The following is a 17,621-nucleotide window of genomic DNA, read 5'->3' as shown; positions in this document are numbered from 1 at the left end:
GGGAAATGCCTCACGTGGTAGGGCAGTCACATGCCCACATAAAACCTGGGGGCCGGGGTGTAGGGGGACTCTAAATAGAAGGCAGAATGATTGGAAACTCAGGACCTCCTGATGCCCCACAATGACATCTTCGAGGTGATACCTGGTTTTGTTTGCAAATACTCTGAATTGTTCTTTTTTAAATCTGTGGGTGTGTTTTGAATTTCTTCAAGTCTTTAAACTGATATCAAGGTAAAATTTAAAGTGAAAGAATCACTTATTATCTTGTTGCAAGTTAACTACTTCTCTACACAAAGTGTAGGGTTTGTTGGTTTGTTTGTTCCTCTTACGATAAGCCCAGGCATTTGCAGGCTTTTAATGCACTAACTCATCGTAATAAATAGCCCTCAGAGGTAAGTTGCTCTGTCATTTGCCTTGTCTTATCCATTTGCAATGGCACAATTTAAAATTCTTTTTCTTTAGAATTGGAATTTGCCATTTGCTCCGTCCTTACACTAGTGACAGGAAGCAAGTAGCTGCTGATGTTTTCCTTTGTGTTTTATCTTGAGGCATAACCAGTTTTTTTGGCTGAGTTGGTAGAGTTCATTCCAAAGAGAACACAAACAGATTAAATGTAGATAAACATGTTTACCTGATACCCTTGCACCAAATTTTAAAAACTGTTTTGCAACTGATAAAAATGAGATTGTTTGTAGATAGTGAAACCAAATATCATTTTTGGCTATAGCATTGCTCCTGGAGTGTTCAAAAGTCCATTCTAGCCTCGGTTACCTTTCTGTTGAATGCAACAAATACTTATTTAGTGTTTACTCTGTGGCCAGCCTTGGATATACAACAGTAAACAAGCCAGGCAAGGTCCTTGTTCTGCTGGAGCTGACTTTGTGTCCCCAGAGAATCCTTATCCCACCATAATCTAGCTGGTCACCCAGTCTCCAAAGTTCTCACCAACTCTCACCTCCTCCAACAATAATGATGCTCCGAGATAGTGAGCGCTGATTCCAACGTGTCCTTGTTTCACTTTATCACTCAGGAATACACCTTTAATTCAATTAGCGTTGTCTGCCTAATTTCCCACTTCCGGTCACCAGCCTTTCTGGGAGAGATGTGTTCTGTTCCATAGAGACACTCTCTTGTCACCCTCCTCTATCCAAGAGATATGTTCTGTAAAGTTATCTTCTAAGGCACTGTGGTTATTTTACAGTAGATATTGCACAGATAATTACCAGAATTTCATAACTTGCCCAAAACTTCAGCCTGACTCAGAGTTCTTACCTCAGCAAGGGTCAGAGGGCCACATTTTTTTAGTACTTTGCAAAAACGTTGCTTCAAATAGTGATAAACTAGTGGCCCAGATGGTTTTATTTCTTCAGTCCTAAGGTCAAATTTAATGGTGTTCATCTGAGAAAGTAGCTCAACAGGCTTCCTTCACCCTGTTGGGTTCTGTATCCATGAGGTCAGAAAATAATGAGTCATAAAAACCTACATTAGGGAGATTGTCTTCCTGCAAACTACTGGCAGCTGGAGTAGAAATAGGGTTTAAAACTTCCACAGTATTGGCAGGTGGGAAAACACAGCTGGGCTATGATGCCACCTCCAATACCGATTCTTCTGCGAAGTATAAAGAAACAACCACAGGTGTTTTTCTTGCACATTTTTCTTACTTTTAGAAAGGGCTTCAGATATTTTTAATGTAAATAGTACAGTTCCTTCAGATACTTTTATATAAATATGAGTTTCAGGACTGAGAGAATGGACATGGGATGGGAAAGGGGGACTTTTGTGTAACTGATGAGAAAAAAAAAAAAAGCACTGGGAGTAATTAAGGAGTAAATAAATACCTTTGCTTAAAAAGCACACCAAGCAGAGATGAAAGAGTCAACAGAGCTGACAATATTTCAGTTGCCATAAAGTCCTAGAGTTGAGCAAAATGAATCAAGATGAGAGGTGGGCTATAAATTGACTGTGGGAATCAGTGGGCTTCTCCAACTGTCCAAGAAGTGAAGGAGCCATGGGGAAAAGGGCCTTGAATGACAGATTTTATTGTTGCAAATGCTCGGGACTACTCTTAAGAGACATCACCTATGGGCTCTGAAAAAATGCTGGTACTTCCCCACGTCAGGATGGCCTAATGCCCTTCCCCGCTGGTTATTATTGAAATACTGTGATATTTAGTTAACGTGGCGTAAAGGTGTTGCTCTACTTGCTGGGTAGGTAAATGTCTTGTCATCTACCAAGCACCTATTTAAGTCTGTGTCAAAGAAGCCAGCACCCTCTTTTACATTGAAAAATACCTCACGTGGTGACTAGTAATAATGTCACTGTCAGATTTGAAACTTGGGCAGAATAGAAGCAAAGATGGCGGGGAGAGAAGGGGATACATGAGTGCCCATTGTCAGCAAGATGAGATCAGAGGGAGGAACTGACAAATGCCCCCAGTTCCTCCTCCACTTAAAATCTCATAGACAACAGAATCCACCTCTTACTATCTTAAACAAAGGACTTCCTTGGAAGGGACTCACAGCCCTGAAGGAAGACTGGTGGACCAGACTTGGATGACGGTGGAAACCAAGAAACCAGGGCAATCAGGAAATCCAAAAAGCCAAGGGATGACAACTGTCTTTTCAGCAGCAGCAACCTAGGCAGGATGCCATCTGCTACTCCTGGTTATCGCTCTCTGCTCCAGACTCGAAGTCCTGAGGAAAGCATCCAACTGGCCATGCCAAGGCCATCCCAGCCAACTCTCAGCAGTTGTAGGATGGTCTCCCTTGGCTCTCACAGTGGGAAAAGCAGTGCACCAACTCCCCCCACAGTGCTGATGTTCCCTGCTGCTCTGAGAGCTGGACACTGGGCTATATCCAAAATGGCACATCTGGTACACTAGAGTCAGGAAAAAGTGGCTATGAAGGAGGCTAGAGGTATTGGCACAGGCTTGTGGCCTTAGGAGCAGCTAGTGGGAGCCTGACAGACTGTGATTTGTTTCCTGCTAGTAAACCGAAGCAGCCCAGAGGATTGGAGACTGCTGGCCCCAGTTCTCTTCAGCTCATTTCTCTGTGTTTAGCCTCTGATCTCATCCTGAGAGAAATAACTGGATGGTAGAGAGGCTGGTGAGAGGCGTAGCCTGGGTTTTAAAGTCAATGGCTAGAGTTAAAATGTTGGCTTGTGGATGTCTACCAAGTACCCTTACCCCCAAAAAGGCTATCAGCTAGGGCAGTTACTTTGCCTTCAGGGCAGTTGGTCTGTTCTTGCTTTAAAGCCTGCTGTTTTCTTCCTCCAAGAAGTCATGAACTTTAAATCATGCTGAAATCTGAATCGAGGTTTATAGTCTTTCCTTCACTTAATGACTCTTCTGGGTTCATGGACACAGGTGAATTTTGGAGGTAACACTTAAGCTCCATAAATGAAATAATGGGGAGCTATAGCATGAAGTTCAGGATGAGCTCTGGGGTAAAAAGATTGAAACTGAGGAGGCTTCTTAACAGTTTTTCTTTTTTCCTTTTCGTGATATAATTCAGACTATCCAACTCACCCATCCAAAAGAGTGTACAAGTCAATATTTTTCAGCATGTTCACGGTCATACAACCCACACCGCATTTTAATCTTTGAACATTTTCAGCACCCCTAGAAGAAACCCTGTACCCCTCATTGGCCACTTTGTGTTTCTCCCCACACTCCCTTCATACACCCCGAGGAACTAGTAACCTTCTTTTTGTTTCTGTGGATTTACCTCTTCTGGACACTTCACATCAATGGAATCACACTGTGTGGCCTTTTGTGTCTGGCTTCTTTTACATAGCATGTTTTTAAGAACAATCTGTGTTGTAGCATGAATCATTTTAATGCCCTGGAATACTCTCTTGAATGCCTACACATAGAATTGCTGGGTTATATGGTAACTCCACGTTTAACCTTTCAAGGAGCTCCCAGACTGTCTTTCACAGCAGCTGTACCATTTCACTTTTCCCACCTGCCATGTTCTCAACATCCTTGCCAACACTTGCTATCTTCATGATGATAGCCATCCTAGTGGATCTGAGCGTGGAAGTGATTTGCACTTCCCTGATGCAAATGAGGTTGGGCATTTTTTTTTTTTTTCATGAGCTTAGTGGCCATTTGTCTATTTACTTTGGTGAAATATTCAAATTCAGATTCTTTGCCCATTTTTGAATTGGATTATTTGTCCTTTACTTACTGAGTTGCATGAGTTCTTATTTTATTCTAAGCTCAAATCCCTTATCAAATGTGTGACGTTCAGGTATTTCTCCCATCTTGTGGGTTGTCTTTTTACTGTCTTGATGGTGTCTCTTGGCACACAAAAAGTTTTCATTTTGAGGAAGTCCTATTTATCGATTCTTCTTAATTTTGTCATTTGTACTTCTGGTGTCATATGTAAAGAGGCTTTACCTAAACCCAAGGTCTTGAGTATTTACTCTTATCTAGTCTTTTAAGAATGTTATAGTTTTAGCTCTTTTATTTAGGTTTGTGCTTTGTTTAGAGTTAACTTTTGTATTATGAAGAAGGGAGTCTTACCTGTTTTTGCTTAACAGCAATAATTGATGGTTGGCGGCAGCACCTAAAGAAAGAATAAATAATGAGATTTTTTTTTTAAAGATTTTATTTATTTATTTGACAGAGAGAGATCACAGTAGGAGAGAGGAAGGGAAGAGATCACAGAGAGAGAGGAAGGGAAGCAGGCCCCCTGCTGAGCAGAGAGCCCGATGCGGGACTCGATCCCAGGACCCTGAGATCATGACCTGAACCGAAGGCAGCAGCTTAACCCACTGAGCCACCCAGGCGCCCCTGAGATTTATTTTTTTTCTCCGTCTGAAACTACATTTTCCAGGGGCCCACCCTCGACTTCTGTATTCTTTCTATTTCACTTTAAATGTTTTAGGCTGTGGAATATTAGCATTACTATGGCTTTCAAGATCTTGACTCATTGCTTGTGTATGATACACAAGGACATTATTTAGCTATTTATTTAGTTATATTTCATTCTGGACAAAAGGATCTGTGCTGCCTGGAGTGGCATTTTAGGAGTGAGCAAACTATTTTTTTTTTTTTTTTGTAACAAATATTATACCAATAGCAAGAGAAAAACTAACTCATCACTGCTGTTTGTTCCCTGAGCCCTATACTATCAAATTTGGAGCGAATCAAGTAATGAACATGCTGAGGTGGAACTTTAAGGAGAAAATATCTTTGCCCTTGCAGGTGTAGCTCGTTCTGATGTAGTGAGGGTCAAGGCCAAGACTTGCCGATGACAGGGAGCCTCCCATGGCCAGAGTTGGTTTCTGAAATCTGTAGGAAGTTGAATAGGCTTTGGCCTCTATCTGGCTGTGCACTCAAAGCAGATTTCCTCTCTTCATCTCTTCTTTCGGTCCGTTACATCAGGTGGCCCAGGCAACTGAACTTGAATTCCTAGTTCCCTTACCAACGTGTGTGATTCTCCCTTCCTGACAACTCTTTCACTGGCTCTCCTTGCCTCCTCTTGAGTTCAGATCCACATAAGTCCTGGCTCACTCGTAAGTTCCCTGAGTCCAGGATCACCCCCTTTCCTTTCTGTGGCCCCAAAGCCTGATAGGAAGTATTCAACAAGTCTTTCTTGATTATCTTCATTCCACCATATTTGCACAAATTTGCAACTGTCTTAATGGGACTCCCCCAGAGTAGAAATTATAATGAAATGAACAACACATGAAAAAGAAGGCAGCCCTTCTCTTTCTGCACACAAGCCTTGCAGGTGTGGGTGTGACTGAGGTAGTGCTCCTTTGGGCTGAGTGCATTTTTAATAGCGGATGGGGGCAAAGCAAAGCAAGGAGTTATCTTATCAGCTGTTGCTTGTGGTATAGATTTTTCTGAAGGGGACCAGGGTCCAAGCTCTGGTATTCGTTGTCATCTGGAGGTGGAAATCTGCAATGTCAGGACCCTACCCTCTGACCCTCACCCCTGATAGAGCCTTCCTGCTCTCTTGGTCCTTACCCCACTCCCACCACACCCATACTTCAACCTCCCTATTGTGAATCTGAGGACATTGTGATTCCTTTCTCTGATTGACTATTAAAAGATGACATCAAAACATCCTCAAGTTCAAAATGTCAAGACTAAAAATCATTCAGGCTTCAACAATGAGACTAGAACATCTAATCCTGTTTTCTTCTGTGTTTCTGGTTACTTGATTATAGCACTTTCCCTCCTTAGCACTTCTATTCTCTCCTCCCTGTGTTCCTGCCTTTGCCTGGTTTATCTCACTAACTCTTCAGGACATCAATGATCTACTGCTCCAGTGATCTTTCTCTGGCATTTCCCGGCTGGGTTCAGTGTCCATCATTTTGCTCCCACTGTACCCCATATCTATTTATTGTACCTAAGGTATGTCAAAATCATCTAGGTATTCAGGCTGGCCTTGACCACAGTCTGTAAGGTCCTTAGGGCAAGAATGCCATTTTCTTAATCTTTGTGTTTTCAAGTGCTAGCACAGTGATTGATAAATAATAGAATCCCAGTAGGTATTTGTTGACATGGACGAATCTGGACTTACTATAATATGAAATTAAATATACTTGTTCTTTATTTCCTAGAGAAGTTCTTAGGATACTACTGTAGACTTATACATACTTGAAGCTTTCATGAGGTTGACTTTGGGCATGGTGAAGTGATAGAGATTATTGTTAAATGATTTTTCATACCAAAGAATGATAGAAGAGGAAGATACATACTCATAATATTAACATACATTGTGCCGAAAGTGGTATGTTAAACTTTGGTATGTTAAACTTTAGTTGGCCATGCCATAGCCAATATTGTTCTGAGAATATGAGCAGAGTAATTCTTCTTTAATGCAATAAAGTGTCTGAAAACCCACTGACAAATAGGATTCCTTTTTGCCTTGTTTTCAAATCTCGCAGGCTTGGGTATTTCAAAAAATAATACTCAATGTTATTTGAACTTTAAGTATTTGTTTCACACGTCTAACAGATTCTTTTTCCATCTCTCTAGAATGTTTCAGACGTTTAAAGAATGGTTTTGGTTGGAAAGATTCTGGCTTCCTCCAACAATCAAGTGGTCAGATCTTGAAGATCACGATGGACTCGTCTTTGTAAAACCCTCTCATTTGTACATGACAATCCCATATGCTTTTGGCTTGCTGATCATTAGACATTTCTTTGAAAAGTAAGTAGGACCTGCGTGTCTTTCCCTCCCATGCCTCTTCTTTGCCCCAACTCTGGAATCCTGGACTCTTGGTAAGAACTTTCAGTAATCTGTTGTTCAAAGGAGGGCACTAATGGGCTACATCTGGGGAAGTTCTACAAATTGTATGTACACCTAACATGATTTAGAAGTTGAACACATAAAAATTAGGAACACAGTCTTCTTAAGTGTGTTAGTTTCACAGTGGGGAAAACTGAGATCAAGGGAGGTTAAATAACACAGAGCTTGTTAGTGTCATTGATGGTGTGGGAACCCACTTCATCTTCCACATACCATGCTATCTGACAAAATATATACAGTACACTCCCAGAAAGGCAATGCTAGAAGATTCTGTGTCTAAGGGATACATTATCATTTTAGAATGCCTATAAAATAGCAAAAAATGTTTCATTAAAGACCTAACAATATTTGCTTTATAGCATAGTTTATTTTAAAGGTTTATTGAAAGTTTTAATAGCAGCCTTTCATTCCAAAGTATAAGGAAATCAAAGAGAAAAATACCAATTTTCTTTCTCAGAAAAAGTAAACTTCTTTTCTTTTTCTTAACTTAATTGAAAGAGATATTACTTCAGCCTTTTTTATTAAAACTATACTCGTGTTATGATAACAGAAGATAAATGTTCATCTATAATCTCTATAGTTGTCTCTATTTCAAAAAACTGTTATTAGCACATTAACTTTTTGGAGCAAAAAGAATATTTGAATGTCAGAGTTGGAAAAACTTAAGACAAAATTTGATAAAGATCATTTTGTCCAAGACTAACTGTAATGCAGATCATATGTTTATAACCATTTGCAGGGTCCTTATCTCAAGAGTTCGTTTGACCAACTCTGTTTCATGGACTCTCCAAAAGGTTTTTGTGCAAATAGCAACTTCTCTTGAGCCAACAATGTGCTATTGTTATTGAGAGAAAGAAGAAGCCCCTGGATACCACTTAAACTCGAGTTGGGAACATTTGAAAATGCTCTACTTTTTTTTACCACGAATTCTATTTTCTAGTTCCATGTTTAGATTTGTCAAAGAATGCATAAATAAAGTAGAATTTTGCCACTGCCCTTCTAAATTAGCAAGTCACTTTCTACTATCTTGAAATACTTGCTTCTCTTGCATGGTGTGTGGTGATCCTTGAATTTGGCTTCCGGGTCCTCTACCTATTTGCACTGCAGATTGCCTGCTTCTCAGTGGACAGCTCCATTTTTTTACATTGTGATCAGGACAGTGAACTAGAAAACTCTTTTGGTTCCCAAAGCAGCACAGCTGGGGAGGACCAACTTGTTCTGCCTTGGCCGAGGCTGCTCCAACAACCATCAGGAAGGAATCCAATTCTCTTGTAACTCCTAGGACCATTCTTGCTTCTTCCCAAGTGATTGAGGATAGTCTATGTCATTTTTCTAGTCTTCTTATGTAGCTTTAACTCCCAATAACTCAGCCTTAGCTTTTTCCATTCTGTGACACTACAGAAAACCACGTGTCAGTCCACTAGCCTCATATCTCTTTGAATGCAATAGAAATAAGGAAAATTTAACTGGGGAGGAAGATTATGCCTTTTGAAGCATACATTTATATCTTTTTCAAGTGCATTAGATTAAACCACATATGTCATAAATAAAATATTATTCACACCTTGCATTTGAGTATATATGTATATAAAATCACAAGTGATATGATTTCAGTCAAGAAAATAAGAGGTAAGTGATCTATTCAAGGGATATATATGGTTCTTGAACCAACATGCCATGATATCAGGCTCAGGGGTGGTGGTTTTTTATTCTCTTGTTAAAACCGTACTTCTTGGACTTTCACAGTGAAATACTCCTGATGGCAGACGAGAGTTAACTAATGTCTCTTGGGAATATAGAAAACATAGCTTAAAGAAGTCTAGTAAATGTGTAATTTTCTGAACTACCTTAAAAATTCATGTAAAATTGACACTGGGTTTCAGCATATCCTGTGTTATATTTATACAAGAGAGCTTTCTTCTTTTGTCCTAGACTCTGTTTATATTATACCTTCTCATTCTATGAAGTGACCAGTAGTTGTAATTTGGGTGACTCATTTTATCCTTTAGTACTAGCCAGCAGCCATTTAAGATCAGGGAGTGATGTCCTTTCCTAGAAAAGCAAGAGCAGAGAGAGAATTGATGAAGAAGAAAGGAGATCATTTGAAAGTGACTGACATTTGCTTTGTATTTAGGATTACTTTTCCTTATAAGTTTTATGGCGTATATAAATATTTAGGTATATGTGTATGTATGTTGTTGTTGTTGGCCAGGATGGGTAGGGGGGAGCCTAGAATAACACTTTCTAACTACTTATCTGGACTCTTCTATGCATTCTTCTATGTGTCTGAAGTATGATTGTATGAGATCTAAGCCACTCAGATTTAGATGTTTGTGTAATAAACACATTTACATCTCAGAGTAAATTATGGTCCCAGAATGGTTCAAGGCAGGGGTGAAGGTGGTACAATCAAAAGGTGATCTTTTTCCTTTTATTTAGTTGTGCACTGAGTACACTTAAGTTTTTCTACCATTTTCACTGAGCAACATAAGCTCATGATGGAATAACATGTCCTCATTCTGCAAAGAACGGAGGGTGGGATGACCGATCTGTCACAATTTACGAGAGTTACTAAGTGTCCTAAATTGACATAATTTCAAAATATGCACATTAGACTTTAATGTTACCTGAGAATTACATTGCTTCAAATATTTTGTTCTTTCACATAAAATCCCCTGATTAAACTCTGTTCAGGGGCACCTGGTGGCTCAGTGGGTTAAGCCTCTGCCTTTGGCTCAGGTCATGATTTCAGGGTCCTGGGATCAAGTCCCACATAGTGCTCTCTGCTCATCGGGGAGCCTGCTTCCCTCCCCCTCTCAACCTGTCTCTCTGCCTACTTGTGATCTCTGTCAAATAAATAAATAAAATCTTTTAAACTCTGTTCAAAGAGCCTTTGAATCTGTAGGACCTAGGAATCGATCTTATGGCAGTGGGCTATTATTTCTGTTTAGGAGAAGTGTTTAAACTTCACATGCTTAATATTTGCCTAGGGCTGCTTTCTTTTTATTCTATAAAAGAATATTGGAAAAAAATAGGGAGGTGGAGGTCTGGGATTGCAATAGGCTTTTGGCTCACAAGGAACTGATGAAGTGTTAGATGAAGAGGGGGCTGTCTGGGTGTCGGAATGGGGCCATCTGAAGGCTCAATTCTGCAATAGTAGCAAACCTAAGAGACTCATTCCTTGGTAATTAACCTAACTGTGAACCATTTACATGGGAGCAGAAGTTCACGTTCTTTTTTCTTCCTCTTGGACATTTTTTTTTTTTTATATTCCATATCCATAAAATGAAAGTTCAGGCAAGTTAATCTCCAAGGTCCTTCTAGAGTTAAGACCTGTCATTTCCCTTCTCTTTCAGTTCAGTTTATCAAGTATTTATTATACTCCTTTCTTTTTTCCTTTTTCAAAAGAGATTTTTAAATTATGTACCAGTTCATAATTATTTACAGTTATATTAGATAAAATGGTTGATTTTTCCAGATTTATTTGAAAAGGAAGGATAATCCTGAAATAGAAAACTATATTTATATATTTCCTGTTTTTCATAAAAAATGTTATTTCTGTCTTTGAGGCCTAAGCATCTTAACAAATAAGACCACAGTTCTCTTTTTTGTTTAAATTAATGATTTGAATATAGATGTGTTCCTGATTTCAGCAAGTATACTATGGACAACATGTATTTATCCATTGAGTATACTGAACCATATACGAATCTCCCACATGATCCTCTAAAAGGGAATGTTATACTTTCTTTGGCTTTGAGGTTGGTTGTATTCCCTTACTGCATAAATCTTTTTTTGGCTCAATTCCTCTTTGCTTTTTAAATTCTTCCTAAGTATTTCATTTCTGACATTTGAGAGACAAATGAGTGACTATGACTGAGAACACTACAATATTAAAGCATGCTGTATTTGTGTTATTCAATTGGTAAGAACAATGAGTGTTTCCCCACTAAAAATTTTCATAACTAGTAGGTTGAATAAATGAACCAATTCCATTATTTATCCAAAACTTTGTCAAATGTTTTTTTTGAGATTTTGTTAGTTTTAAGGACATCTTCATTTTTGTTTGATTTGGACATTTTATGCAAAGGGGAATTAATTAATCATAATCCTCAAATCATAGCATGCTCTCTGGTCTGCATAAGACCTCTTTTTGAGTGATTCGAATTAACTTTTTCATTAATTACCTTTTATCCCCTTTTCCTAGTTACATTCCTGCCTGCTGGGTTCTAATGTCGTTGATGGCTTTTTATTTGTATGACCCAGTAAAACATGTGTATAAACATAAAGCATACATATTGTTAGTTGACATAATGGTGTGGTGATAAGACCTTACTCTGTTTCTTCTTTTTTTAAATGCAGCCCTATGTTTTATGATCTATCCACATTGCTCTATGTACATCTGGTGCATAGTTTGTTTTTATATGTCTCTGAAATGTATGGGCCATTTCCAGGAAAACTTAATCCATCTGGAAGTTGGATTGGCTTTATTTTATCAAATTATTTTAGAAAAAATTTTATTCAACTCCCATGGTTATAAAAAAATGAATTGGAGGGATAAATGATCATTCATAACTGGAATTTGTGGCATTTAATTAAACACAGAAACCTCTGAGTAAGTACTAAAATAGACTGACCTGGCAAGAGATAGAGCCTTTGTTACAACTGGAGAAAGAATAGAGTCATATCATTATTTTTTAAAATCAGCTTTAGGGGTACCTGGGTGGTGCAATAGGTTAAGCTTCCAACTCTTGGAATCTCAGGATCTTAAGATCTTATGATCTCAAAGTCATGAGGTCAAGCCCTGCGTCGGGCTCTGCACTCAGCATGGACTATACTTAGATTTCTCTCTCCCTCTTCCTTGGCCCATCCCCTGCCTCCATTAGCTCCCCCCCTCTCTCTAAAATAAATAACTAAATCTTTTTAAACATCAGCTTTACTGAGGTATGCTTTACATACGATAAAGTTCATCCAAAATTTGGTGTATTTAGGCACAAGTATGCAGTGGAGTAACCATCACCACAATTATGATGTAGAAGATTTCCACCAGCTGAGAAACTCTCTTATACCCTGTCTGTTTCATCTTCTCCCTACCTACTAGCTCTTCACAATCACTGATATGCTTTCTGTCAGCCTAATTTGCCTTTTCGATTCTTACAAATGGAATCATGTAGATCACAGTCTTTTGTGCCCAGCTTCTCTCACTTAACGTAACACATTGGAGATTGTTTTCATGTTGTTGTGTGTATCAGTGATACCTTGTCATTGCTGGGTAGTCTGTCAACATATTGACATACCACCATTTATTTATCCTTTAGTTGTTGGGAGTTTGAATTGTTTATAGTTTTTAGCTATTATGAATAAAGTTGCTATGAATATTTGAGTATAAGAGCTTGTACAGGCACATGCTTTTATTTCCCTTGGTAAATTGCTAAAAGTGTTTGCTCTTCAAAAGACATTGTTAATGTATGCATACCCATACAATGAATTACCATTCAGTAATAAAAAGGAGCTCACTCCAAATATATCTCAAAACATGAATGGACCTCAAAAACATTAAGCTAATGAAAGAGCCAGCCGCAAGCAACCACATATTATTGTATGATTCCATTATATTAAATATCCTAAAAAGACAAAGCTATAAAGATGAAACAGATTAGCAATTGCCTGGGGAAAGGGGTGAGAGGGAAGAGAATTGACAATAAATATGCATGAGGGATTATATTGAGATGATGAAAATCTTCTAAAGCTGATTTGTGGTGATGATTCTATGACTTGGTAATTTTACTTAAAAAAAATCACTGAATAGTATACTTGGAAAAGGTGAATTATGCAATATGCAAAAATGCCTTAGGTTGTTTTAAAAAGTATAAATAAAATGAAAAGACAAGCCACAGACTGGGAGAAAAATATTTGCAAAACATGTATCTGATGAGGGACTTAAATTCAGTATATATAAAGAAAACTTTAACTTAATGATAAACAAAGAAATAACTTAATTTTTTTAATGGACAAAATACTTGAGTAAATAATTCACCAAAGATATATAAATGGCAAGTAAACACATGAAAAGGTGTCCAACATCATTAGTCATTAGCAAAATGCAAATTAAAACCACTATACCCCAGAAATTAACAAAAATGTCAGAGTAAGGATCTCCAAATATTCTCTCTTCCTTAAAAGCAATCAGAAAACTAGCAAAAATGGTCAAAATCAACTTTTCAAAATTCACAATTAACCAAAGGTTAGCAGCAATCCAAGGATTGTTATTTAAGAAAAACAGCTGAGTCTTGGAAAGAACAATAAACTCTGTGACATTTTAACTTACCCTATTCCTATCCTGCCCTGTCCACCTCTATGATAGCTTTAAAAACCCAATAGTCAGGGCGCCTGGGTGGCTCAGTGGGTTAAAGCCTCTGCCTTCGGCTCAGGTCATGATCCTAGGGTCCTGGGATCAAGCCCAGCATAGGGCTCTCAGCTCAGCAGGGAGCCTGCTTCCTCCTCTCTCTCTGCCTGCCTCTCTGTCTACTTGTGATCTCTGTCTGTCAAATAAATAAATAAAATATTTTTTTTAACCCCAACAGTCCTCAATTTCAGTGGAAACTGGTATCCTGGCAGCCATTGAAGGGAGCGAAACAGAGCATCATTACCAGAGAAATGTCATTATCTGACCTCTCTTGTGGTTCCAGAGAAGCCAGTACTTTATTTGACCTGAGTCTTTATTTGACCTGAGTCAGAAAAGCCTTTTCCCTGAAGATGCCTGTCTAAAACACATAGAGGCAATTGATTAACTTTGGAACTACCTGAGGTTGTCAGTAACAATTGGGTCAAATAATAGACTAACCAGAACACTTAAAAAGAAAAACTGGAAAATAAGATGTCCATAGCAGACTTTGATAAGCTCTGACATATTCTTGGAAATCAGAAGGACACTTGAATTTGTAAAACTTTGGGTATTCCCAGGGCTCTCCACATGCCCAGAAAAGATATGAGAAGGCCCTTAGCTCTCAATTCTGGATGATCTTGGGGCTCTGTGCAAAGAGGAAGTGAAGGCTAAGGCAAAGTTGGCAACTGCCTAGCTGAGTGTTGAAGGTTTGCCCCAAAATGTAGGCAGAGCTCTTTGGCAAAGACTGGGAGACTTAATGGTTCCTGGCATTTAAGGAAATCTCTGTCTAGTCATTAGGTGACACTTAAGCTACCCAATAGAGACTTCAGTGCCCAAACATGACAAAGAATACAGACTGAATAGATCATTTCAAACAAGGAATGAAACAAACAAATGGACAATGATAACAAACCACAAAACCAAGAAACTCTGAGAGGGATAATCTGATTTTCAGATTTGCCACATTATATTATTTAACATGTCCAATTTTCAACAAAAATTATAAGGCACATAAAGAAACGAGAAGTGTGGTCCATTCAAGGAAAAAGTAGTCCCCTTTTTGTAAGGAAAATGTCCCTTACAAAACCAAGATGTTGGCCTTATTAGATAAGAACTTCATTATTTTTTAACTTTTTTTTTTTTTTTTTTTTGAGAGAGAGAGAGTATGTGTGAACAGGGGAGGGGAAAAAGGAGAGGGAGAAAGAGAATCCCAAGCAGATTCCATGCACAGCATTGAGCCCAATTACAGAGCTCAGTGTCAACCCTGAGATCATGACCCAAGCTGAAATCAAGAATTGTACACTTGGGGCGCCTGGGTGGCTCAGTGGGTTAAAGCCTCTGCCTTCGGCTCAGGTCATGGTCCCATGGTCTTGGGATCGAGCCCCGCATCGGGCTCTCTGCTCGGCGGGGAGTCTGCTTCCTCCTCTCTCTCTGCCTGCTTGTGATCTCTCTCTGTAAAATAAATAATAAAATCTTAAAAAAAAAAAAAAAGAATCGTACACTTAAATGACTGTGTCACCCAGGTATCCTTAGATAAAGACTTTAAATCAGGCTGAAATTAGAGGACATGAGACAGTAACTTGAATCCATATGAAGAAATAAAAAGCACCACCAGTAAAGTCACCTATATAAGAAATAAAAAGAAGGTATACACACGGTTTTTGTTTGTAACACATTTCTCTTCTGTCTGATTTAAACCACAACTACATCAAAAAGTAATTATGAATCTGTGTTAATGAAAACACAATTTATAAATATATGATTTTTATCATTAATAGCACAGAACAAGGAGGTAATGGAGTTTTTTTATATTGCTGAAATTATTTTGGTATTAATCTGAACTAGGATGTTATGCATGAAGATGTTAATTATAATCCCTAGGTTAACCACTATGAAAATTATTTTAAAAGAATATTTTGGGGCACCTGGGTACCTCAGTCAGCTGAACATCCAACTCTTGATTTTGACTCAGGTCAAGATCTCATGAGATCAAGCCCTTCATCAGGCTCCATGTTTAGCATGGAGTTGCTTGAGATTCTCTCACTTTCTCCCTCTCCCACTGCCCTTCCCCCTGCTTGTGCTCACTCTGTCTCTCTAAAATGAATAAATCTTTCTTAAAAAGTTGAAGAAAAATATTTTAAGGAAGAGAGAGAATTAAAAAGCTACACTAGACAATATTTAACACAAAAGAAAACTTACCAAATAAAGAAATAACAAAGACATAAGATACATAAAAAACAAATAACAAAATAGCAGACATAAAAATCCTGTTTTATCAGTAATTAAATGTAATTGGCATTAATGTAAATAGATTAAATATTGCAACTGAAAGGCATAAATAGGAGAGATGGATACAAATACATGATCTAGGGTTCTTGGGTGGCTCAGTTGGTTAAGTGTCTGACTTTTGATTTTGGTTCAGGTCAAGATCTCAGGTTGTGAGATCGAGCCCTACATCAGGCTCCATGCTTAGGACAGAGATTGCTTGTCCTTCTCCCTCTGCTCTTCCCCCTGCTCTCTCTCTCTCAAATAAATAAATAAAATCTTTTAAAAAATACACGATCCAACTGTATACTTTCTGTAAGAAACACACTTGAGGTTCAAGGACATAAATAGGTTGACAGTAAAATTATGGGAAAAGATAATACCAAGAAAACAGTAACCAAAAGAGAGATGGAGTGTCTGTATACTAATATCAGACAATTTAGGTTTTCATAGACTTTTAAACTGTTACTGGAAAAGAGAACATTTTATAACATAAAAGGATAAATCTATCAAGATGACATAATAATTATAAACATATATGTTCCTAACATCAAAGCTCCAAAATTCATGAAGCAAAACTTGACAGAATTGAAGGGAGAAATACACAACTCAAAAAATAGTTGTGGATGTGAATATCTCACTTTTAATAATGGATAATTGGGGGGGATAGATTAATACGGACATAGAAGACTCAATCAGCTCTATAAACCAAGTAGACCTAACATCATCTGTAGACCATGGCACCCAATGACAAGAGAAGACACATTCTTCTCATATGCACAAGGAACATTCTTCAGGATAGACTGTATGTTAGACCATGAGACAAGTCTCAATAAGCTTAAAGAAATGCAAATCTTACCAGGTGTGTTTTCCAGTCACAATAATATGAAATTAAAAGTCAGTAACACACAGAAATTGGGAAATGAGCAAATATGTGGCAATTGAACAGCATACTTCTAAATAGCCAATGGGTCAAAGGAGGAATCACAGTAAACTAGAAAATACTTTGAGATGAATGACAAAGAAAACACAATGTCAAAACTTAGGAGATGTAACATGGTGCTTAGAAGGAAATTTATACCTGCAAATACCTATATTAAAAAAGAAGAAAGATCTCAAATCAATAAACTTCTACCTTCAGAAACTAGGGGAAAAAAAGAGCAAACTAAACATCTAGCAAGCAAAAGTTAGGAGATTATAAAGATTAGAGTAGAAAATCAGTGAAAACCAGAACACACCTGGTAAAATTGCTGAGATTAAAAGAACTTGTAATACCAAGTTTTGGCAGGGATACGGAGTAACTGGAACTCTGGCCCATTACTGGCAGGAATGCAAAGTGATGCCACCTGCCCCCGAAAACAGTTTGCCAATTTCTTATCAAGTTAAATGTATACTTGTCATATCCCACCAATCCCACTCCTTGATCTTTACCCAGGAGTCAGACCACTTTTTCATAAGTTAGAACTTCAAATAGGAACATAGTAATTCTCTAAGACAGTATCACCAAGTAAAACTTTCAATAACCAGATTATTACTCATTTTAATCTCTTGGAGCCTTAAAATGAAACTCTTAAGTGAAATGGCTTACCCCAATTTCAGGATCTCATATATAAATATATTTGGATTTACATAAGTGGATTTTTAACAGGCAAGTATTTTTTTTTTAAGTTATTGCTTGTGTAAATGGTCTCAACATTTTCT

At 38.0% G+C, this 17,621-nt stretch overlaps 1 protein-coding gene across 2 annotated transcripts in view; it reads left to right on the top strand.

Moving 5' to 3' along the window:
- The window catches only part of CERS3 (ceramide synthase 3), a 108,213-nt gene that overhangs the window by 28,410 nt on the left and 62,182 nt on the right, over window positions 1-17,621 (top strand). For both annotated transcript variants that reach the window (XM_059180155.1, XM_059180156.1), the window contains exon 3: window positions 6,998-7,171. In XM_059180155.1, coding sequence (XP_059036138.1) covers window positions 6,998-7,171 — 174 coding nt within the window. The remainder of the gene's footprint in view (window positions 1-6,997; window positions 7,172-17,621) is intronic.

This window comes from Mustela lutreola, chromosome 7 (assembly GCF_030435805.1).
Source record: "Mustela lutreola isolate mMusLut2 chromosome 7, mMusLut2.pri, whole genome shotgun sequence".
NCBI classification, from domain to species: Eukaryota; Metazoa; Chordata; class Mammalia; order Carnivora; family Mustelidae; genus Mustela; species Mustela lutreola.
This window is presented reverse-complemented; position numbering and strand designations above follow the sequence as displayed.